The sequence below is a fragment of the Canis lupus genome, chromosome 2, assembly GCF_048164855.1.
Source record: "Canis lupus baileyi chromosome 2, mCanLup2.hap1, whole genome shotgun sequence".
In the NCBI taxonomy this organism is placed as follows: Eukaryota; Metazoa; Chordata; class Mammalia; order Carnivora; family Canidae; genus Canis; species Canis lupus.
In genome coordinates this window covers 55,546,999-55,572,709 of record NC_132839.1, presented here as the reverse complement: position 1 = coordinate 55,572,709, position 25,711 = coordinate 55,546,999, and the positions used below count along the sequence as shown (strand labels likewise).

The following is a 25,711-nucleotide window of genomic DNA, read 5'->3' as shown; positions in this document are numbered from 1 at the left end:
TCACTTAAACCTCACAATATGAAATAGTTGTGAGCATTCTCTGCATTTTAGAGATAAGAATACCAGGGCACCTGGCTGGCACAGCCAGTAGAGTGTGCAACTCTTGATCTTGGGGTTGTGACTTCAAGTCCCCCATTGGGTGTAGAGATTATGTTAAAACAAAAATATTTTTTAAAAAATTTTTAAGTAATCTTAAAGATAAGAACACACTGATGTGGTCAAAAGAGAAATGTGATCATCCACTGTCACACAGTAAGTGGTATAGGTTAGCTCAGAAGCCACGTGTGTCTAGCTTCAAATCCTAGGCTCTCTGCTGTTACACTAGATGCCACCCAATCAAACATAATGAAAAGGACTTCCAGTCTAAACACAGTGGCACAAGATAGCAAGCTGCCTCTTTTTCTCCTGAACATAAACAAAACCAACAAAGTAAACAAGAATAAAAAAAGGCAAACTTCATTATGAATGAAACTGGAGGCACAGAAAACCTACAGTCTCAAAAAAAAAAAAAAAAAGTAAAAGAAAAAACAAACAGGCTGTCACAAGCAGATAGCTGAGCCCTGGGGAGCTGCTCAGGATTAAAAGCTATGGGGAAGAGAAAAACAGTGAAACAGCTTGGCAGGTGTCAGAACACGGCCGCCAAACACAGTTACTGTAGATGCAGGATTCATCCCAGTGTGATGACCCAAGTCAACATCTTACAAGAGCTATGGGATCATGGAGAGTCAGGTGGAAATCACACTGAAGACATTTAAGGTGGACATCCAGCAGATGCAGGCAGAGGAGAGTGCATCAGCCCATGGGCAGCATATCTCAGAAAACACTAGCAAGCATATGCTACTGAAGAAACTTCCTGGGGGCACCTGGGTGGCTAAGTGGTTGAGTGTCTGCCTTCAGCTCAAATTGTGATCCTGGGGTCCCGGGATAGAGTCCTGCATCAGGCTCCCCGCAGGGAGCCTGCTTCTTCCTCTCCTTGTGTCTCTGCCTCTCTCTCTGTCTGTCATGAATAAATTTAAAAAAGAAAAAGAAACTTCCTGAAAATCTCTAAACTAGGAACACTGTTTCTGAACTTACAATAACTTAGGGAATATCATTCCCATGAGCCCTGCTTGAGGAAACTACTGGAGAACATACTATGGTCAACCAAAAAGATGATTAGGGAAACCACAGCAAAATTCATGCCAAGCATTAAATATGTATTAATTATATAATCAAGACTAGAATCATGAGATGCCTAGGTGGCTCAGCGGTTGGGCATCTGCCTTCGACTCAGGGCGTGATCCTGGAGTCCTGGGATCGAGTTCTGCATCGGGCTCCCTGCATGGAGCCTGCTTCTCCCTCTGCCTGTGTCCCTGCCTCTCTCTCTCTGTATCTCTCATGAATAAATAAATACAATATTTTTTAAAAGAAGACTAGAATCAAAGGGGTTTAGGGTAGCAGAGCAAAAATGTCAGTGTCCTATGTACTGACCAGGCAGAAATGATACAACTCATACAAAAGGGGAAGGAGGTAGAAGGTGGCAAGTGGTCTAAATTCCTTGACTGTATCACCTATGCAAGCCAGGAATCAAAGATTTACTCAAAACTGAAAAACCAGGTAATAGAAATACAGGATATTGAACTACACAGAGATTATCACCTAGAAATAAAATATGGAGCTAATATGAGATAGAAAATGACAGGGGGAAAGGGGTAGTGGAAACACTGTATCATAGCTCATCATAAAAAATTAAGACATTGAACAGAGGAAATACTTAATGGTATCATATGAAACATAAACATATATTATAAATTACCACATACAAATATTTCCAGTTATCAGAAGAACCACACACAAAACCAAAGGAAACACATCATATAAAGAAAGACCTTAAAATATATATAATTAAGCTACATTTTAATTAAGTACAGAATTTAAAGTTACTGAATATGGAGTTTTAAATGAATGATGCCATTTATTCAAATATGGGAAAAATAAAAGTGTGGTGATGCTCAGAAGCCATCAAATAAAAGCCTGACTGGTCAAAGAATTTAGTAAAAATGCTTCTCCAACATCTCTGACAACCAGTAAGATACTCTAACAGACAAAAACCCCTTGGAGCCAACAAACAACAATTAAAAATATAATAGAACACTTCTGTTAACTCCTGGTACTCTAGGATTAGGAAGCATTAACATGGGCGTGAAATCTATAAGTCGACAAGGAAAATGCTGATTTTGCACAAGACTCATAAGAACAGAGATTTTTTTGCCTTTTTTAAGATGTTATTTTTAAGTCATCTCAACACCCAACGTGCAGCTCAAACTTACAACCCAGAGATCAAGAGTCACACGCTCTACTGACTGAGTCAGCCAGGCGCCCCTAGAGCCTTTGATTAAAGGTATCTTCTCTCCCCCAACCCCAAGCCCAATCAGTCCCTGAGTCCTATCAAACCTACTTCCTCAGTGTCTCAATATCTATTCCCTTCTCTATTTCCACTGCCAACTGTCTAAACCAGGCTGCCAACAATTCTGTCTTGCCTGGACTGCTGTAAAGCCTCCCAACTGGCATCCATGACTCCAGCCTTTGCCTCTGCGTGACACTTACCCTCACTGCAGCCCAAGTGATCTTACTGAAATACAAATCCAATTGTGACACTCCCCTGCTTAACTACCTCTCCAGGGCTTATCATCATTTACAGGATAAAGCCTAAAAGCCCAAGCCTCAAAGAGCAAAAAATTTAAGAACACTGCTGGCCAGAGTATGGGGAAACAGGTTGTCAGCACAGCTTCTATGGACGGCAGTTTGGCGTAATTTAATAAAATTAAAAACACTTATACTCTTTGACCTAATAGTTCCAATACGAGGAATTTGTCCTCTAAATATATTTCCATGTGTAAATGGACTTACATACAAGGATATTCACTGCAGCACAGTTTATAACAGCAAAAGACTAGAAATTACCCAAATTCTATCAACACAGAATTGATCCAGTGAATTACAGTACATCCATATTCCAAATAAATAAAATAAATATCCAAATAGGAAAGCAACGTGTGGATAGAAAGTATAACATGCAACCTTTGTGTAGCAAATATACAGACACACACATATTTCCAAACAAAGGGAAACTAGCTTTGGAAGTATGCCCAAGAAACTAGTTCTGGCAACTGATTTCAGGAGGAGAAATTGGGTTCGGGAGGAGGGTGCAGTTGAGGAAGACAATATTCTCCATATATCTTTTCTACTTTTTAAATTTTATACCAGGTGTACATGACATATACCAAAAATTTTCAATTTAAAGTGAAAATAAGTAACTTAAATCTTGTGTGATCAACAAAGCCCATCCTTCAACAAGGGTCCCAGGTCTCTCTTTCCAGGTTCACCTCTTGGGTTCCTCTGTCCACCCCCACTAAGTTACTATAGTGACCACTATGTTATTTTATTACTACTCTGTTATTTTCTCTCTGCTGGACAGTCTCAGCCTTCTCCTTGGTCAACTGAAAGACTCCTTCTCATCTTTGAGGACCTCACCCATGTTTTCTTCTCTTCTTGGAAAAGTTCTGAGTCTCCTTCACCCCCCACCCAAAAACATTAGTGGCTTCCTACCCTATGCACCCACAGCAAATGTAACTACCTGTATTGGTAAACACTCATTCTGTGTGGTAGTTATTTGTCTCATGCATGTGGCACCTCCTAATGTGTAAACTCTTCTCCTCCAAAGAGGTGGACCTAACACAGATCCAGGGTTAAAGGTGGTACTAGGTAACTACATGGTGAATGATCAATTGAGTACTTTCCATACACTTCTGCAAAGGCTGACCTCTCTAAACACTCTGGTGTGTGTGTATGTCTACATCAGGAACTGTGTGGAGATATGAGGACGGCCAAGTATTTCTTTAAAATAACCATGGTGTGAGCAGGGGTGAACCCTGCTGGTTCGGTGTGAGCTCTTTCTTTCTTTCTTTCTTTCTTTCTTTCTTTCTTTCTTTCTTTCTTTCTTTCTTTCTTTCTTCCTTCCTTCCTTCCTTCCTTCCTTCCTTCCTTCCTTCCTTCCTTCCTTCCCTTTCCTTTCCTTTCCTTTCCTTTCCTTTCCTTTCCTTTCCTTTCCTTTCCTTTCCTTTCCTTTCCTTTCCTTTCTTCTTTTCTTTCTTTTTTTCTTTCTTTCTTTTTCTTTCTTTTTTTCCCGGAGTAAGCTTTTTCACCACAAAGAACAGCAATATATTTAATTTTCCATCCTGTCTTACTGTCTTCCTCATAAATTCTCAGAGACTAAGAACACAGTCTGATTCACCTTTGCATCCTGCACAGGCCTGAGCACATAGATTCCAGGAATCAACTACTGACTGACAAGTACTATGGCTTCTAACTCTCAAGATGGGACATGGTCCTGGAGTGTTGCTTTGGGAAACCAGGGGACAAAACCAGGAGTTTAACAGGAATGGTGAGGACAGTGCCTAGGACCTGGAATCTCCTTCCTCTGAAACCCAGACCCAGGGCTGATACGGAGGCTCTATCATCTTTAAATGTTTGGTAGAATTGTCAATAAAACTATCTGGCCAGAAATATTTCCTTTCTGGATGATTTTTAACTACAAATTTTATTTCTGTAACAACTATAGGATTATTCAATTTATCTCATTGTTTGCAAGAGTTTGGTACTTTGTAGTTTTTAAAGAATTGGCCTATTTCATCTAAGTTGTTGAACTAAATGCATAGTTTTTCATGATGGTCCTTTATTACCCTTTTAATACTTGCAGAGTCTCTAGTGATATTATCTTTCATTCCTTTTTTTAAAAAATCTTTTTTAAAAGATTTATTTATTGGGACACCTGGGTGATTCAGTGGTTGAGCGTCATGATCCCGGGGTCCGAGTATCGAGTCCCACTTCGGGCTCCTTACAGGGATCCTGCTTCTCCCTCTGCCTATATCTCTGCCTCTCCCTTTCTGTGTCTCTCCTGGACAAATAAAATATTTTAATAAATAAATAAAAATAAAATATTTATTTGTTTGTTTCAGAGGATTAAGAGAGAAAGCACAAGTAGGAGGGAGGGACATGGGGGAAGAATCTTCAAGCAGACCCCCATTGAGTGCAGAGCGAGCCACAGGGCTTGATTCCATGACCCAGGAGATCATGAACTGAGCCAAAACCAAGAGTCAGACATCCGACTGAGCTACCCAGGCACCTCTAAAAATCTTTCTTGAGGTATAATTGACAAAAATTATGATGTTTTGATATACCTATGTATACCGTGAAATGATCAACATGATTAAGCCCTTCTTTCATCCTTAATGCTAGTCATTTGTGCCTTGTCTCATTTTTTCCTTGTCTCATTGAGTCTTGCTAGGGGTTAATCAATATTACTGATTTCTTTTTTCAAATAACCAGATTTCAATTTAATTTGTGTTCTCCATAGTTTTTCTGTTCTCAATGTCATTGTTTTCTGCTCTTTTCATTATTATGTCCTTCCTACTCCTTGTTTTGGATTTATTTTGCTCTTTCCTTTTCTGGTTTCTCAACATGGGAGCTTAGATTATGGACTTCAGACCTTTCTTTTTTTTAATATAAATATTTTAATGCTATAACTTTTCTTCAAAATATTTATCAGGATCCAAAATTTTGATGTGTTGTATTTTAATTTTCATTTAGTTAAAAATATTTTCCAACTGCCCTTAAGACTTTCCTCTTTGACCTATCAGAGAGTATTATAAATATTTTAAACTGTTTGGAGACTTTCCTATTATATTTTTTCATGAATTTGTAGCTTAAGTCCATTTTGGTCAGAAAACATACTTCGTGTAATTTCAATTATTTTATGTTTGTTAAAATTTGTTTATGACCTAAGATATGATCTCTTTTGGTGAATGTTTTACACGCACTTGAAAAGAACAAGTATTCTGGGGTTGTTACATGGAGTATCCTATGCATGTGTTAGGCCCAGTTGGTTGATAATGCTGTTCAGCTCTTTTCTATTCTTATTCTTACTGATTTTCAGTCTATTAGCTCAAGATGTTACTGAAAGAATGTCAAAGTGTCCAGCTATAATGGCTGATTTGTCTGTTTCTCCTTCCAGTTCTTCATCTATTTTGAAGCTCGTTGTTAGAGGCAAACACATTTTTTTATTATGTTTTCTTAAGTGGATCCTTTTCTTATTATATAATTCACAATTTTGCCCTGGTAATTTTCTTTGCCCTGGAGTCTACATTGTCTGAAATTAATATGGTCGCTCCAGTTTTCAATTGATTAGCATTTGTATAGTGTATATTTTCTATCACTTTACTTTTGACCTACCTATAATATCATAGTTGAAATCAATTTCTTGTAAAAAGCATAGAGTTAAGAATGGTTTTTGACTCATTATCATAATCTCTTTTTTTTAAAGATTTTATTTATTTATTCATGAGAGACACAGAGAGAGAAGTAGAGACATAGGCAAAAGGAGAAGTGGGTTCCTCTCAGGGAGCTCAATGTGGGACTCGATCCCTAGATCTGGGATCGGGACCCCAGCTGAAGGCAGACGCTCAAATGCTGAGCCACCCAGGCATCCCCATCCCCACACTCACAATCTCTTGTGTGTCCAGACCATTTATATTTAATATAATTATTTATATGTTTGCATTTAGATCAATTATTTTATTATTTGTTTTCTATTTGTTTCCTGTTTTTTCCTTCCTCTGTTTCCCCTTTCCTATCTTCTTTTAGTTTATTTGAACATTTTTAGTATTCCATTTTAATCTATATATTGTGATTTTTATTATATTTCTTTGTATAGTACTTTAATTGTTGCTTGAGGGCTTACTATATATACTTAACTTCCTGCAGTCTATTTGGAGTCAATATTTTACCTCTTCAACTGAAACATAGTAATTTTACCACCATATAGGTCTCTTTATCCTCTCTCCTTTATGTTGCATGTTTACCAAGATATTTACCATCTCTGTAGTTCTTCCTTCATTCCTGATGATACAAGTTCCCTTCTGGTATCATTTCCCTTCTATAGAAAAAATGTAGTTTAGCAATTCTTTCAGAACAGGTCTGCCAGTGATTTATCCTGAGTTTTCCTTTATCTGGTAATGTCTTTACTTCACCTTCAATACTGAAAGACATTTTTGCTGAATGTAGACTTATAGATTGAAAGATCTTTTCTGTTAGCATGTCTATTATTCCACTTCCTTTTGACCTCCATTGTTTTGAATGAGAAATCTGCAGTCATTTGAATCATTGCTCTCCTAAATGTATTGTCACTGACTATTTTCAAGAATTTTGTGTTGTCTTTAGTTCTCAGCAATTTGATTATTGTTTTTTGGCATGGAATTCTGCAGCCATATCTTATTTGGGATTGCTGAATTTCTTGTCTGTAGGTTTGTGTCTTTTGCCAATTTTGAGAAGTTTTCAGCCATTATTTATTTATATATTGTTTTCTGCATCATACTCTTCTCTACTTCTGGGTCTCCAATGACACAAACATTAGATATTTTGATTCTATACCACAGGTCCCTGAAGCTCTGTTTATTTATTTTTCCTAAGTTTTTATTTTCCCTTATTCTGATTGAATAATTTCTATTGATCTATCTTTAAGTTTACTGACATTTTCCTGTCACCTTCATTCTGCTATTGTGCCTAGCCAGGAAGTGTTTTTATTTCAATTATTGCATTTTTCAGTTCTGAAATTAAAATTTAATTCTTTATATTTTGCATTTCTTTGCAGAGACTTTCTATGTTTCCATTTATTTCCAGAGTGTTTACCCTTACATTTAAAAAAAGATTTTGTTTATTTATTTGAGAGACAGAGAGAGTGAACATGGAGGGGCAGAGGGAGGAGAGCAGACCCCCCCCCCCCCCATAGAGCAGGAAGCCTGAGGCAGAGTTTGATCACAGGACCTGGAGATCATGACCTGAACCAAATGCAGACACTCAAATTACTGAGCCACTCAGACACCCTTACCCTTACATTTTCTCACATTTTTATAGTATCTGATTTTAAGCCAGATAATTCCAACATCTTTAACTATTTTCCCATACAAGTTGAGATTTCCTGATTTTTCACATGTTAGGTAATTTTTATTGTATCTAGACCTTTTGAATATCATGAGATCACTTTTCAAAGACTTTGCAGTGCTATTCAGATCTGTCCAGTGTATATGCGCCCACGGGCCAGTCTGGGACCTAGAGGATGGTCTTTTAGTTCCATTCTCAAAGTTTTTGATACACTGTGCAGAACCAGATCCATGCATGCATGAATAGCTTCAAAACAAGCCCAGGAATTTATAAATAGCTTAGGAAGTCACTTTCTCAAATGTTCCTTCTCCATGATCTCCCCTGTACTTTCTGGGTTCATAGGACTCCCTTCTTCAGTCCTCTGCCCAGATAGCTGGGGTTTCATACTCTGTAACATACTTTCACACATGAACCTGTGTCCTAAGCCAAGGAAGAGACCCAAAAGAGAGAAAATTTTAAAAGGAACAGGAATTCCTCCTACCCTCTTGGGGACCACAACTTCTCTGAATGGAGGGAAAGATTCCCCATCCTCAAAGTTTGACACCTGTGGACATTGCTGCCAACACCAGAAGATTCCTTTCCTTGTCCTCAAGTCTGATGTAGAGTAGAAGACTTCTTCTGAAGTAAAGCCAATGCTTACTTCTGAATTTCTGATTACATTAAGACCAGCCCAATAGAATATTAGATCTAAAAAACAAACAAACTGGTAAACACTGCTGGTTCTGGGGTACTTTGAAGTCTGGTCTTCTTCCCCAGTCTGCCTACTATTTGCTTATCAAAGTCATCAAATAGCTACACCATGCATTTTGCCCAAGTTTTTAGCTGCATTCAATGAGAGATATAGGGTGAGTGGTTTTGTCCCATCTTATCCAGAACTGAAAATGTTATAACCATAACAACTAGCTTCATACTGCCTATTGTATTTTTCAGTTCTAGAGTTCCAGTTGGTTGATTTTTAAGTCTATCTCACTTTCTATAGTTTCCACTTCTCTGAAATTTTCAATCTTTTTACTTTCTTTGCATACAGGAAAGTTTAGTTTTCATGCTCCATGTCTGATAATTCCAAAAGGTGGAACCCCTAAGGACACATTTGTATTGTCTGCTGTTTTGTTACTTCCTTTTCATGTTTTCCTCTCAGAGCGCTTCTTATCTTCACTTGAATGCCAAATATTATATTTGAAATGCTTTTTAAAAATTATTTGAAGGTTAAAGTCATGTTATCATCCTCCAGATGATTTTTGCTTCTTCCAGGTGCTTGGGGCACCAAGTATCTTGAATCACCTTAACCTAACTTCAGGGACTGAGATATTTCTTAGTCATCCGGGCAACTCAAGATAAGCCTCAGTCCCAGGGTACTTTGCTTCTGGCTCACAACTTCTTCAGGATCCCAACCTGAAGATCAGGGGTTTACCAGGGCTACTACTCTTAGACCATAGACTCCAATCTTTGTTCCCTAGTCCCACAAGTCTATCTAAAACACTGCTGAGTCCCTCATTCTCCTCTTCTGGAGTAGCAAATAGACACAGGATAAAAGTTATGCCAAATACTGGGCTCACCATTCTGGATTTCCATCTCCTTCCATATTCTGGACCAATAACTCTTCACCTTGTCCTTTACTAGTTGTCCTCTATAGGAAGTTGGTCTGAACAACCTAACCTAGAACTACTGGAAGCTTATATTCAATAAATGTTAGTTCTCCCCCCTTTCTGTCTCACCCCCAAGCCTGGATGATGTTACAGTTAATGCTAAACAAACCAAAGCAGAGCACAAGATATGGAAGAGAAGAAAAAGTGTTAAGAAGCTTTAAGAGCATCTGGGCATTAAGACTAGGACAGATAGGTTTGCATTCCTCGTCTAGCCCAACACCTTACTTTTGCTTCATGCTCCGTGACCTTCCCAGAATGTCTTCCTTCCTCTCTACCACCTATTTTTCAAACTGGGGATATTATGGGCATTTTTCTATGTTAAAACAACAACAATAATAATTTCTATTTGATGTTTTTCTACTATGATATTTCCAGTAATGAATCCTGTACATGCTACCAGCCAGTCTGGCCACTTCCCAGATCCCTACCCTAGCAACTATGGACCACTCTACTCTCTTTCCCTGGAAACCTACAGCAGCAAACATTCACCACACCCTCTCTGTACTTAGGGTTTGGTGTAAGTCTAATCTCCTAGATTCACTAGATAATTCCCTAAGGATCATGTCTCTCCTCAAGCCCTCTTCCCTTCAACAGCTCTCAGAAAATGCTTGTATTCATGTGTTCTCTGAAAACAGAAGATCCCTTATTTGGGAGTGGAGTTACCAAACTGCAGGATGATCATCCTCAAGACTTATAGGTTTTCCCAAGAAGAGACACTCAGAGGTCTCAAGGCATTCAGCGGAGCTCTCTCATGTGTACACTGTTCCCCGCAAGGATGTGGGTGGATGGAGCATTCCACCATGTCCCCACAGCTGTACCTTAGCTCCAAAGATCTGAGCCAGTCTCAGAGAAGATCTTGGCCTAGGGCACTAAAAAGCAGCATTTGAGGGCACTGATGGCCAGTTCCCCACTCATTAAGTACCTTCAGGGAAGATCACTTCTGCCCAGGGATAGAGCTGTCTGCACAACATTTCTGGGCTTAAGAGGGGAGGAGGGTGTCTGGATATTCTCAACAACCCCAACATCTGCTCCTTATCCATAGCCAATATGGAAGCCTAATTTAAACTGCTGGAGACATCCATTATTTCCAGGAAAGGAAATCAAGACAGAGTCGAAGAGCAGTGGCATCATGTCCCAGAGGCAGAGATACTTCAAGTACTGGACCCTAAAAAGAGACGTGCTGGGCCCATATAAAAAAACAACAAGAACTTAAAAAGAGATATGAAAGAATGATTAAATAATGGAAATGAATACCATGCTGTCAGACAAGAAAGCTAAATATTAAGATATGGGTTTTTCCAAATTAATTCTTATACTTACTCTAATCCTAACCAGAACACCAGTGATATAGAGACAGCACATTAGTGGTTGTCTGGGTCTGGGGTGGGAATAAGGATGAACTGCAAAAAGGAACACGGATCTTTCTAGGGTGATGGAAATGTTCAAAAACTAGATTTTGGTAATGCCTGAATAACTCTAAATTGTGTACATTAAATTGCACATTTGAAAGAGGTGAATGTTATGGTATATATATATAATATATACATATATAATATGTATATATATTATGCCTCCATAAAACTGTTTAAAACATATATCTAGCAAGTTTTACTAAAATATCACTCCAAATACAAATCGGACTTCAGTTTTCCATGAAAAGATTTAACAGGTGTATGATCTTATTAAAAATAGCTTACCACTTTTTTTTAAATGTGATTTTTTAAAGTGGTAAATAGGGCAGCCCAGGTGGCTCAGCGGTTTAGCGCCGCCTTCAGCCCAGGGCCTGATCTTGGAGACCCGGGATTGAGTCCCACGTTGGGCTCCCTGCATGGAGCCTGCCTCTCCCTCCACCTCTCTCTCTCTCTCTGTGTCTCTCTTGAATGAATGAATAAAATCTTTAAAAAAAGTAAAAAATAAAGTGGTAAATATAAAAGTACAAGGTAAACAAAACAAAACAGTGATATCTAAAAGTTTAAGGAATTTCAAACAATGATTTTTAAATTTCCCTACAAAAAATTTTTTTAAATAAAGTTTCCCTACAGGAATAAACAAGAGAAAATAGCAAAGAAAAATTTTAAAAGAAGCCTAAGAGGATTGGTCTGCCAGAAAGTAAACTACAGTCATTAAAACAAGGTTATTCTGTTGTAAGAATCAATAAAATCAGATTAATGGATTATGATGGGTATACATAGGAACTAAAATAGGCTTCGGTGTGCCTCCGGACCTCGTGGTGGGCAGAGGGAAGGGGTGCTTCACAGACCATAGGGAGGGGCTGCCTTTTCCACAGAGAGAATTTCCATGGTAAAATTAGTATATAAGAAAGAATCACAAACTAATATCTAAGAGTTAAATATTCCACAAATGAGATTGAGGGAAATTACCTACTTAATTAACCAAAAATTGAGCTGGAAACTAATGCTATACTATCTACTCAAATCAATTTCAGGTTAATTTTAAAGTCAAATTAAGAAATTCAAATAAAAATTTATTTTAAAAATGTAGATTAAGACTTAACAACCCTTAGAATAGGGAAGGATAGCATAAACTATGGAAGGAATGGTTAAAATATACATATTGTGGCACCTTATACAACTATTAAAGTTAATTTTTAGAAACTACAAGAAAATGCTCATGAAATAATGAGAAGTGAAGAAAGTAGGATATCAAAACTGAATCAGAAGCACTGCACACACACTAAATTTTTAAAATAATAAAACTGCATATACAGAAAGATTGGTAGACACATCACGATGCTTTTCGATGCTAGAATTATAGGTGAACTGCTACTTTCCCCCACTGAATTGTTTAGGGTTACCCCCCATATTTTTCACCATGAGCATGGGTTTCTTTCATCATCAGAAAAATAGGATTTTTTTTAAAGATGTAGTAGAATGAGAATATGAAAAATCAACAAAATTCAGCCACTAACAAGCAGCAGCTTCAACATACACATAGATGTTAAATGCATTGTTCACATATGTGATCTCTTTCCCAATTTTCTAAGTAGAGGAATATAAAAGCCACACCAGCATCTTGTAGGACTGGTGGAACTATGCAGGCAGCCTCTTCTGCGCCTGCCCGCCCTCCCCACCCCACCAGAGGCAAGGAGGGCCCTGCCAGGAGGGCGAAGCAGTCGGCTGTCTGTCCCCACTGCTGTGGGCACTGAGGCCACCATCATCAGACTTGGCTGCTGGCCCAGTCACTTCCCAAATGGGCTCCCTAGGGGCCCCTGAAGGCCATCCCCGCAGCAAGGGACGTCCCCCTTCTGTCCAGGCTGTGGGCTGTCAGGCACACAGAGCGGCCCTGTCTGGGCCATGGGGAGCTCAGCACACCAGCTGCCAACACCTCCAGAGACCAAACTGGAGGGGTGAGTCACCCACTCCCAAACCCTCTGAACTACTGCCCCACAGACTAACTCAGCACTACCTTGGAAATTGGTCTCTCCCTCCTTCTCCGACAGAGGTTCTCTCCGTGGAAAAGGCAGCCCCTCCCTGTGGTCTGTGAAGCTCCCTTTCCCTCTGCCCACCACGAGGTCCAGAGGCAGGCAGGTTGTCCCTTCCACTTTCTGCCCCCACTCTTGAAATACTTTTCCTTTCTGCCATTCATAAGAAATACTGCCTTTCTTCTGCCCACCATAAAACCGGCTCCCAAAACTCCTGTGAAACACGACCTGCCCTCTGGGCTCAGCTGGTTAAGCATCTGAATCTTGATTTTGGCTCAGGTCATGGTCTCAGGGTCCTGGGATCCAGTCCCCCTTGTTGAGACTTGCGTCAATTATGGGGCTCCCTGCTCAGCAGGGAGTCTGGTTCTCCCTCTGCTCTTCCCCCTGCTGATGTTCTCTCTCTCCCTCTAATAAATTGAAAAAATAAAAATAAAATACTTCCTATTCTCTGCCCCTGAGACATGCAGCACTGACCAAAGGGAACAACCTGTTTCCCTTTGTCACTCCTCTCAATCCTGTTCCTCCCTCCCTGCTTCCCAAATTCAATGCTGTCGCCCACCTCTTCTTTGAAAAGTGGATACCCTCATCCCTACCTTCACATAAAGCATCACCTCCCTGCTGTTGGCCACCAGACCCCCAGAAAATGATGGCATCCCTGTTCCCAGGAGACGAGTTAGCCTCTACCTCTCACCATAGTAATGATCTTCTACCTCCTGCCATTTATTTAGTTCTTAACATGAACCAGGCCCCGTGCTGACTGCATATCCTATGGAGTAGGTAGTATTTTTATTCTGATTTTTACCACTTGCCCAAATCACAAAATGTTAAGCAGAGTCAGATTTGCTCATAGGTATACCTGACCTCAAAATCTTAGACAAAAACCCAGATGAAGCCAGAATTTCCTGGACAGTGGGATACTCTTAAAAATCTGATAAGCATCCAGGTCAAGACCCACCACACACTATAGCTCACCCCCACTCCTCAGTCTCCCCATGAAACACTGTTGCCTCAATATAGCCCAAGAAATCCCTCCACTGGCTCTTTCCTCCCCCAGAGGACATTGTCTTCCTCCACCTCCCTCTGGGGCACTTTTCCCTTGGCCATGAGCTCCCAGGCTATCAGAGGATAGGGTCACAGTCAGGCTGTGCTGCCCTCATGCCTGGCATCTAGAGATTGGCTGGGGCAAAGGCCAAGCCTGTGGTCCCCTGCTCCTGGCTGGCACTCCATCACCACCTCATCCCCTTCTATAAATAGCCCACTGCTCACTGGCTGCCGAGCTGTTAGAGCAAGAGTTTCCATGAGGTCAGCTTCCCAGAGCAGCCTCCAGGAACCCAACACCCACACTTACCTCTCCTGAAGTCCTGTGGCCTGCTTGCCCCTGCAGGGGGCTGTCCCGGGTGGTGTGTCTCCGCCGGGCAGGGGGTGTGGGCACCTGGGCAGAGGCCTGAGACGGGGCCTTCCCTAAGCTCTGGACCCCTGGTTCTGAGGCTTGGCTCAGGGAAGCATCAGTCTTGCTATTGGCAGTGGGCTCCCCTTTGGGCTTCGGAGGGGCAAATCTCTTCCTGTTGAAAGGCCTAGTTGGCTGGGGGGCTGAGGACATGGGCTGGCCAGGGGCAACAGGACTCCTTTCACCTCCAGCCTCACTGGGTACCTTCCCTGAGGACATATCTCCAGGTGCCCTGCCACTTGGTGCCTGGGACCCCTCCTCCCCCTTAGGCCTGCCTGCCCGGGTACTCTCCAGATACATGTCCTTCAGGGAGAAATACACCTGCTGGTCTGGGCCTGGAACAGGGCCTGGGGCAGGGGCTTTCTGGGCCTGGTCTTGAGTGCCCACAGCTGAAGCTGGCTTCCTGGTGCTATCGACTCCAGAGGACCCAGGCCCCCGTGCAGCCCTACCTCTGGGCCGGGCCTGGACCTGTTCCATGTCTGTGGGCCCCTGTGTCCCACAGGAGTCAGGCTGGTCTGAACTGGGGGCCCGGTTTTCAGAAGAATGGTGGCTTCGAGCTGCCTTCTCTAACTCTGGCTTCCGCAGACCTTGCTTCGATTCCTCATCTTTCTTTTTCTTCTTGGCCCCAGACTCCTTTTTGGGGGGTCTCTGAGGCCCCCGCTCCATGGCCTCACAGATGTATGTCAACAGGCCATGCTCCCCGTCCTCCCCATTCTCAGGGGCAGCTTCCCCGTTGGTGGTCACATCTCCAGGAGCAAAACTGTTGATCAGACCCAACCCTGGGTGCTGACCAGTCTCAGTCTCATCTTCCTGCCAAGCCGCTGGGGTCTCAGCCTCAGCCTCCTCAGTAGGGGCCAAGGGGGCTGACACCTCATCCCCACTCAGCCTCCGCTTCCGCTGGAAGCGGTCGGGGCTGAGCTTGCGCAGGGTGTCGACATCTCCCACCACCTCCTTCCTGGGCTTCCAGTTCTGCTCAATCTCTCGCATCTTTGCTGCAGCCTTGCGCTTCAGTTTGGCGAACCAGCGCTGGTGGATCTTGTACTCGGTCATAGTGCCCACCTCCAGGACCCCCGAGCAGGACACGATGCCCTTGGTATTGCGGGCAGAGGCCTGGTAGATGGCCGCATCTTCCTCTTGACACCTAAGTGTAGGAGCACAAGATGCAAATTCTCCCCTCAGGCAAGAATCTCCCCCAGTGGAGGATGCTGCCCTGCCCCCCGAGAGTCCTGCCCCAAGTGCCACACCCCACCTCAGACATCACCACATCCAACCATCCTGTTACAGTTGGGGAAACTGAGGCTGGCAACAGGGAGAGAGCTGGCCCAGGTTGTACTGTTCCAGAAGGGATTAGATCAGACTTGAGGCCTGGGAGAGCCTTCAGAAGCAGATGACCCACACAGCCCCTTGTGAAGTAAGGATGACACGGGAGCTTTTTTCCGTAGCTGACCTCATGGAAAATGTTTCTATGGGGCAGGACCTCCTCTGGTTGTGCTTTACTCTCTGGCTGTCTGAAATACTCCCACCCAGGTCTTAGGAGATCCCAGACACTGGCAGCCAGATAGTTCACCAGCAGTTTCAACTCAGCAGCAGAAACCCGTCCTCCGCCCCTAGATCCTGCCTGGACATCTGCATCCAACTGAGCCCATCTCTATTGGGGCCACAGGACACACAGGAGAGCAGAGAGAGCAGGACAGGCTGCTTTCCCCACCTGTAAAGCTGCAGCGTGTGGCGGTTGCCCTGGTGAGTGATCTCATACTTCGGTAAACCACAGTAGCGGTCCAGCTCTATGTCATCCTTGTACCAGGTTACCTCTGGCTCTGGATATCCTAAGAAGGAAGCAGGAAATTGGGTTGTAGGAAGACCAGTTCCAAAATAGTGGAAGGAGAGAACAGGATGCCATGGCTTCCCCATACCACCTGCCCCCCTCGCTGGAAGCAAAGGGTTATCATTTGGCTCAGCTTATTTTTAGAAGCTAGTTCATGTCAAGGCTGAAAACGGTTTCCCTTTAGCATTTGGAAAGCAAATATGGAGTAGCAACTTCCCAGCTTCCTGGTAAGAAGGGAAACAAGAAGTTTCCAGAAAGCCTCATAGTAATAAGCCTCCTTCCTTCAGTGTTCTAATCTATATTCTCAACTGTGGTAACAGCTGTATCCTCAGAGGTCTCCCCACCAATACCCCAACTTAGAGGTCCCCCAGTACCCCAAGGAGGAAGAGAACTTCTTCTTTTATCCCAGGTCGCTGAGCTGCTGGTATTATTTGGTGATACAGCTAAAATATCCATCCGTCCACCCACCCACCCATCCACCCACCCATTCATCCATCCATCCATCCATCCATCCATCCATCCATCCACCCACTCATCCATTCATCCATCCACCCACAGACCAATCCATCCACCCATCTATCCATCCAACCATCCATCGACCCATCCATCCATCCACCGACCGACCAATCCATCCACCCATCTATTCATCCATCCATCCACTCACCCATCCGTCCATCATCCATCCATCCACAACTCCCTACCCACTCATTCACTGCTGTGAGCTTGACCAAGGTGTCTCCCAGTACCTTCTCTCTGGGGACTTCCAGCCCTACCCATAAGGAGAGCTTCCAACTTTAAAGATTCTTTTAGATTTATTTATTCATGAGAGCGGGGGGCACAGGCACAGGCAGAGGGAGAAGCAGGCTCCATGCAGGGAGCCTGACATGGGACTCGATCCTAGGTCTCCAGGATCAGGCCCTGGGCTGAAGGCGGCACTAAACCACTGAGCCACCCGGGCTGCCCAGCTTCCAACTTTAGAGTCATGTGTCCTTGGCTCCATCCCCACAAGGCTGATGGGTCCAGTAATGGACATCCTCAGTTAATCAAATCCAGTTATTTGACTGAGTTTAGGAATCAGGACCTGGAGACAGTCTACCCTTGGGCCTGGAGCTATAACTTCAAAGGGAGTGCAGCCCTGTTCTCCACATAGACTGGCCTGCAGAGAGATGCAAAAACGAAGTTGATATGCAGGATATCCTGTCCTATTCAGATAGGAGACAGACAGTCCCAAAATCCTTCCAAACACTGCTCCATTCCTTGCCTGGGCACAGAGGCACTCCTACTCATCAGTTGCACAAGAAGCCCAGCTTCTTACCAGTGAATGCCACTTCATTCCTTAAGCTGACTCCAAAAGGTCTCCGCTGTTTATCAGAATTCAAGGACCCCTTGTACACATTCCCTCCAACATATATATTAAGTGTGTGCTGAGTGCTGAGATGGGATTATAAAGCTCTAGAAGCCTGAATGGCAAAGTGTCTGCTCTCAAGGAACCCAGTGTACAGGAGAAAAGGTAAAACAGGTAGCACCTGCTCCACCTTTCCTGTGTCTGCAGATACCCTGCCCACATGCTTCACCAAAGCTGTACTGACTGGATCCCATCTACTCTTGCCTCAAGGACGTCTCTCCAACAATTATTCCTGCTCTCTCTTGTATCAGCAAATGGTTCCCCTCTGTTCTCTCATTCTTATTGGCACACAAGCCTGCTGTATGAATTTTACAGGCAAGTTCTCTGCAAGAGCTGTCTGCACTCTGTCTTCATCTCCTCCCCTCCAATCAGGCTTTTGCACACACACAGCCCCAGAATCATGCCTGTGGAGGTCACTCATGACTCATATGTCACCAAATCTACTGGTGATACTTATACCTCATTTACTCAACCTGTTGGGTGTTGACGCCCACTCCTGGAACCATCTCCTTACTCCTTTGGAGGGCTCTTCCCACATCATGGGCCACTCTTTCTAACCTCCTTCATCTGTCCCCCTCACACCAGGGCCTGTGAGTGTTTTTGTGCCCCAGGGCTCAGGCCCCAGAACCAATTCCCACGCTCTATCCAAATAACCCAAGGACCTGATCCTCCTTGGCTATTAAAGATCTATATGCTCATGACCCCCACATTATTCAGCTCAACCTCCCCCTTGAACTCCTGGTTCCTAATTCTGACTGTGTGTCTGATGCCTCCACTTGGAGATCTACAAGGTCTCAGACTTATCATGCCCCAAGCCACGCTCCTCATTCCCCCTCCAGGACAGTTCATACATACATAGCTCGACAAATGGCAACTTTATCCTACTAACTTGGTTCTGGGCCCAAATCTGGGGGTACTCCTTTATTCTTTTCTTTTTCTCATGTCCACTCCATCAGACAATCCCATGGGCCCTCCTTTCAGAATATATCCAGAACTCCAGCACTTCTTGCCACCCCCCACTGCCAGCCAGTTCCCACCACCATCTCACACCTCAATTTCTATAATAACCTCTCCTCTGACCTCACTACTTCCAGTCTGGCTTTGGTTCAGCCCATTGTCAGCAGACAGCCAGAGTGAATGTTTTAAAGTCAAGTCAGGGCATGGCACTCCCTTGCCCCAAACACCCCAGAGCCCCCATTTCATGTAGGCCCTCCTGATCTGGAGTTTGCACCCCACTGCCTCCTCTCTCACCACTCAGGGCCCCGCTATTTCCACTCCAGCCATGGGTCCTCCCGGCTCACCTCTAACACACCGTGTGAGCAACACACCCCTCTATCCTCATGCTACCTCCTCAGAAGAGCTTTCTCTCCTGCCCTGCGTAAAACATAACTCTCCCTCCCCGTACCTCTGTCCCTCCCACCATGTTTAGTTTATAGAACGCATCACCATCGGACACATTATATACTTGGGAATTTGTTAGATTATGTCCATCCTCTCCAACCCCCCCAGTTGAATATCAGGTCCGTGACTTATCTGTGTTATTCACTGTTACGTCCTCAGCTCCTAGAATAGTGCCTGGTCTGGAATCAACACTCATTAAATATTTATAGATGAATCCACTAAGTGCTCAGGTGCCAAGAAAGGAGCAAGCCCTTCTGGCCAAGATATCAGGAAAGGCTTTGTGGCAGGAGTGGCATTTGAACTGGCCATGAACGGTAGGCAGAATTTCAGAAAATTCTGAAATCTTCAGGAGCAGTGCCTGCAGTTCCCCCTCCATAGCACTCATCATGCTACTAGAATGAAGTATTTCCCTGTCTGTCTCTTCTCCTAGATTCCCTGTCCTCTGTGGGCAGGAATTGTATCTTCTTTACTGTTACATCTCCAGCACCTAAGACAGAGGAATGCATAGTAGTGGTGCATAGTAGTGGCACATGATAGTTACTTAATAAAACCCTGATGATGGGGCACCTGGGGGCTCAGTGTTTGAGCATCTGCCTTTGGCTCAGGGCATGATCCTGGGGTCTTGGGATCGAGTCCCGCATAGGGTTCCCCACAGGGGGTCTGCTTCTCCCTCTGCCTATGTCTCTGCCTCTCTCTGTGTCTCTCATGAATAAATAAATAAATAAATAAATAAATAAATAAATAAATAAATAAAATCTTTAAAAAACAAAAACAAAAAAACCCTGATGGATGAGTGAGTAAAGGAATAAGGAAATGAGCAAACAATCAAGTAGGAGGCAGATGGGGAGGGCATGCTTGACACAGGAACCATAATAGTAGAGAGTAGGGGTGGAAAGTAAAGGGCACGCTGGGGAACTGTGTACAGGAGCTGGGAGCAAGGGAGGCGACACTACAACTGAGCCGGCCAGGAACAAACTTTGGGCAGCCCCAACTGTAAAGCGAGCCCCATGTTTCCACTGTGAGCTAAAGCCCCTGGTTACATCACCGCATGTGGCCAGGGCCAGCACAGGTGTCCTCACCATCCTGTGTGATGATCTCATCCCTACAAGAGCCCAGCTCAGAGCCTCCCTGCCCCACAGTCTGCCCAGTAGGGCCTCCATCTCCAGGGCCTCTGAATCCAGTCAACCTAGTGCAAGGAAGGAGATGTTGAATGGACCCCACTAACTCCAAGGCTAAGGCCTCAGCCCCCCATGCCATCCTCTGGTGCCTCTTCACAGAGTGGCGGCCAACCTGACAGCTCAGGGCTCCATGGCAACAACGGGCTTTAGAAACAGTTTGATTTGGACGGAAAACATTTCCGTGTGCCTTGGATAATACGAACTGAATTCTAAAACACACAAAAGCAAGAAAGGTCCTTCCCTCTCAGCTGCACACACATGCCGGCCCGTGTGTGAATGTCCACCAGCAGGCATGCACACACATTCAGCTCTGGCCAGGAGAGCCCACAGTGGTCTCACAGCCTGTGGCTGCCACCTTTCCTCCTTCTGCCCTGAGACCTCTGCTCCATAGCCAGCAGGCTCGAGTCTGGAACCCAGCTTGGAGACTCAGAGCCAATCAACCCATTTGAGAAGCTCAGATGGAAGAGATCCATAATGATGAATATCAATGTAGACTTTTCAAAGAGCTTCAAATATAGTTTCATTTGAGGAACCTGGGTGGCTTAGTGGTTGAGCATCTGCCTTTGGCTACTAGGATCCTGGGATCGAGTCCCCCATCCGGGCCCCCTGCATGGAGCCTGCTTCTCCCTCTGCCTATGTCTCTGCTCCTCTCTGTGTGTCTCTCATAAATGAATAAATAAAACCTTTAAAGAAAAAACAAGCAAACAAAGCTGGCACCTGGCCTCCTTTTCCTTGTACAATTCTCTTTCTGATGAGGTTTCAGGGACCAATACGTAAGTTTCTATTCCCCTCATTCGTTATATTAAACTTATTTCTCTAAGAAAGGTGTTTCTCAGGAACTTGGTTCTGTCTAAAGGCTCAGTTGCTCTGTCCAGTGGCTTCCTGCAGCTTCTTCCTCCCACCCCAACATATATCCACACCTACACACACACTCCAACACAGATCCACAATGAGTTGAGGAGAGTGGAGGAATGGGGCCACCATGCTAGATGAAGCTAGGCAACCTCAGAGAGGGCAGTAGTATTCTGGCCAAGAGGAGCCCCTTGGGGAGACAGCAGCCAGAAGGCTGAGTCAAGGCCTGCTACCCACCCCATGCACCCATTCCAATAGGGAAGAATATATTCTCAGAGCTCAGTCCTCAGGAAAATCAGCACAGACTCCATTCACTCATGTGGTCAATGTTCTGACCCATCAGAAAGCATCACCTGCTCCTGGCCAGGCCCTAATGGGGTTGACTCATCAATCTAGTTTAAGGAAGGCTACCAGCAGGGTGAGAGGAAGACAGATGTGTGGTCATTTTTATCTCCACAGACACTAGTTGGGATCACCATGGGAGTCTCCCATGGAGGTCAGTCTCAGCCATAGATCTCTCTACCATCTACATCTCCAGATCAGGAGATCCACCTCCTGTTTCCTTTGTTCTCTGGTTTCTCTGCATCCCTCTTCCCCTCCCCCTGTCTTCCTCATACAGTCTACATTCTCTCCTTGCTAATTGGAAATAGCTTATTTACAGTGCACCATGGTGAACCCAGAGACCTCCTCCTTAATCTGCTACATAAAACTCAAGTGACTTGAGTTTTTTATGTGTGTGGGGAGCAAGGAGTGGGGAAGAGGGGGTTAGGTACAATAGGGGACTCAGGTATGGATGTTAGCAATACATAGAGCCCTGGAAATCTTCTAGCCCCAAGTGGGAGTGCTGCACACCTGAGCATGGCAGGTGCTCCTGAGCAGAATGAAGACCATGGCCCTGGTTGGTCATCATGAGACATGGATATTATTTCACTGAGAGGATAAAAGTTTGCTCCTTTGGGTTGGGCTTTAAACAGGGCAAAACTTCAGGATGACATTAGAGGTATTGAATAAAATGTCCCGAGATTCTGTAAGCCAGACTCCTGTCTGGCTTCTCCAACATTGCTCTCAGAGTCCATGGCTATAAAGGGCAGAATGGAAGAGGGACAGATGGGTGAGCCATCCCTGTGCCTTACCCTTGCAGGTGGCCCAAGGCCTCAGCAGCAGCTGCAGCTGAAAGAAACAAGCATTTGACAAGTAGGTACTGAGTGCCTCCTTTGCGCTCACTCCAGAGAGACACAATGTGCCAGGTTTGTGCTCTATCCTCACAGATCTCATCATCCTCCTGGAGGAAGAGATGTATGAATAGAGAAACAGATATAGCAAGAGCTTTCCGTGGAAGTGCTGGAGATGATGTCCTAGAGGATAAGCCATTTGGGCTTGGCTTTGAAAGATGAGAAGAAATTTTCCAGCAAAGGAGTAGGCTTCTAGGTAAAAAGATAGAATAAGCATATCACCTGTTTCCACTCTCTCCCCAGTACAAGTATACTCAAGAGATTTTTTTTAATTAAAAGATAGAAAACCACAGGGAAAGGAAGAACAGATGAGGCAACAGTTGGAAAGTTGGAAAGCGAACGGACAAGTGGAAACACTCTCCAGACCCAGGATAGCTGAAACATAGGGTAGCAGTGGAGGAACTGAGAACTACCCTTTGAACACTGGACAGTCCCCCAAAGGGCATCATTGCTGGCAACCACTTGAGGGAAAGAGAAGGAGGAGATGTTATCATTTGTGTGAAAAACCATCAAATCTGTGGATCCCTTCACCCCCTCCACATCACTAGGCAACTATTCCTTCCCACCCTGACCCCACAGCCAAAGGTGAGGATGATTATCTGGAAAGGTAAAACTTTACCCTGAGTATAAGCCAGCAGAGATGAGGGCATGACTACTCTATGGGAAACAGAAAAAAAAATGTAGTAACTGTGTGCATAAAATAAATGCTCTCTGATGAGAGCCCACCCAACCTATAATCTGTATAACTCCTGGAAAAATCTATACCGTCCAGGCAAGATATGGGAAAAGTATTCCCTAGGGACTCTAGCTTGTCCAAAATGAAGGAATTAAAGAAACTTAGTCCCAACAGTGGCTGCCAGATCACCCTACAACGAAGCCCCAAGTTTTCGGGCCCCTCCTGCTGGCTCAGAACTGACAATGAGCTTTTTGGTCTTCACTCTTAACCATTATCTGACAGCCAAAGATCCCTAGGTGTCTGAAGGAAGCCTATACATAGAAGATTAAGGATCAAAACAATTATTTAAAACAATTTTAAAAAGCAAATTGGAAGAAACTCAAACTTTGCAGGGAGAAGGAAACTTCTAGAAAACTATCATTACTAGTCTCAGATAAGAGAAGATATTACATTCATGAAAAGAACAGGGTGCCACAGGAAAAATAAATTAAGGAGCTCTTAGAAATTAAAAACCCAGGGATCCCTGGGTGGTGCAGCAGTTTGCCGCCTGCCTTTGGCCCAGGGTGCGATCCTGGAGACCCGGGATCGAGTCCCACGTCGGGCTCCCGGTGCATGGAGCCTGCTTCTCCCTCTGCCTGTGTCTCTGCCTCTCTCTCTCTCTCTCTCTGTGTGACTATCATAAATAAATAAAAATTAAAAAAAAAAGAAATTAAAAACCCAGTGGAAGAGAGGAAAGATAACACTGAGGAAATCTCCCAGAAAGTAGAGTGAAAAGACAGACAGAAGGGGAAGAAAGGAAAATAAGACGATGAGTCCAGGGGAGCAGACATCAACATAACTAGGGTTCCAGAAAGAGCAGAGTAAATAGGAGGAGCAAACCAACATCAAAATAATCTCAAATTTCCCAGAACTAGAGGCCATCAGTTACCAGACTGAAAGAGTCCAAGCACGCCCCAGGATGAAAAGACACCCATATCAAGATACATCATTATGAAACATCAGAACATTCTTATAAGCTTCCAGAGAGAATGAGGAGTCAAACCATCTTCCTGCTCTGAACACTAACATTGGGAGCAAGAAGGCAATGAGCAATGTCTTCAAAATTCTCAAGGATAATTGTTTTTGACTTAGAATTCTATACTCAAACACTCCATCAAAAGTAAAATAGAAAGAAAACCAAACCAAATCAAATCAAAACAAAACAAAAACATTTTCAGACATAAGTTGTCTAACATTTGCTTCCCATGTACTCTGCCTAGGAAGCTACCAAAACAAGAATGTAAATCAAGAAAAAGAAATATGTGGAATATAGAAACCAAGAAATCCAACACAGGTAAAGGGAATGTATAGGATGATGGTAAAGGGAGATCCCAAAAACTCCAACCGTGCATCAGATGCATAGAAAAACTAAATCCCACTGGAGCTGAAAGGCTCAAAGGAGAGACAGATGGAGAGCTTGTCATCACAGTGCTTCTTATTGTCACACCATCTCTGGTAGAATGTCTTTTTGACATGATGACACTACTGAAGAATGTAGTTCAGTAAATCCAGAGAATAAACCAAGAAAAAGGACCACATGAGATCCAGGAAAGTGAATTAAACCCAAGAGAAAGGCAAAGGGAAACCCCAGGAATTGGGCCTAAAAGACCACCAGTTCAGACAGAAGAACAGAGATCTCCAAGAGACATGTCTCCAAGGAAAGCAGTTGACAGGAACACTGCTGGCAGTGACCTTGTAGAAAACTGTATTAAGAGGCTATTGGATGGGGATAAGAAAATTTAGAAGATGTGGTTTATGTATACAATGGAATATTGCTCAGCCATTAGAAATGACAAATACCCACCATTTGCTTCAACGTGGATGGAACTGGAGGGTATTATGCTGAGTGAAATAAGTCAATCGGAGAAGGACAAAGATTATATGGTCTCATTCATTTGGGGAATATAAATAATAGTGAAAGGGAATAGAAGGGAAGGGAGAAGAAAGGGGTAGGAAATATCAGAAAGGGAGACAGAACATGAAGACTCCTAACTCTGGGAAATGAACTAGGGGTGGTGGAAGGGGAGGAGGGCAGGGGGTGGGGGTGAATGGGTGACGGGCACTGAGGGGGGCACTTGACAGGATGAGCACTGGGTATTATTCTGTATAATGGCAAATTGAACACCAATAAAAAATAAATTTATTATTAAAAAAAAGAAAATCTAGCAATGGATAGCAAAAAAAATCAATTAAATGAAAAATTAGTACTAATTTGAGTAAAAACAGAAGAAAGAAATAGAATCACAGTATACTACAATCTTCAATTCTGAATAATATTGCATAGAAATAGGTAAACAGTAAATATGGATTTAAACAAAAATTATGATATAACCATATTGAGAAGATAAGTGAGGAGAAACAGAGAAAATGAAGATAAAGACAGCTAATTCCTTATCGACCATAACAGGAGGACCAGCTAGCATGAAAACCCGAAGTCTTAAAAGTTACCAACAGTCACATTATTACTAAGTATTGTGGAAATGTATACACCAGAAGAAATAGCTAAATGGTGAAAACAGTTGCTTCTGGAAAGACAAATTGGTGGGAGGGGTGAACTGCTCTATTTTGATACATGCCTTTTAGTATAGCTT

General features: G+C 43.5%; 1 protein-coding gene across 1 annotated transcript in view; it reads right to left on the bottom strand.

Moving 5' to 3' along the window:
• The window catches only part of ALPK3 (alpha kinase 3), a 54,323-nt gene that overhangs the window by 18,366 nt on the left and 10,246 nt on the right, over positions 1-25,711 (bottom strand). Inside the window, exons 4-5 of the mRNA XM_072800896.1 lie at positions 16,221-16,338; positions 14,414-15,653 (exon numbers count right to left, since the gene is read on the bottom strand). Of these exons, the coding sequence (XP_072656997.1) occupies positions 14,414-15,653; positions 16,221-16,338 (1,358 nt within the window). The remainder of the gene's footprint in view (positions 1-14,413; positions 15,654-16,220; positions 16,339-25,711) is intronic.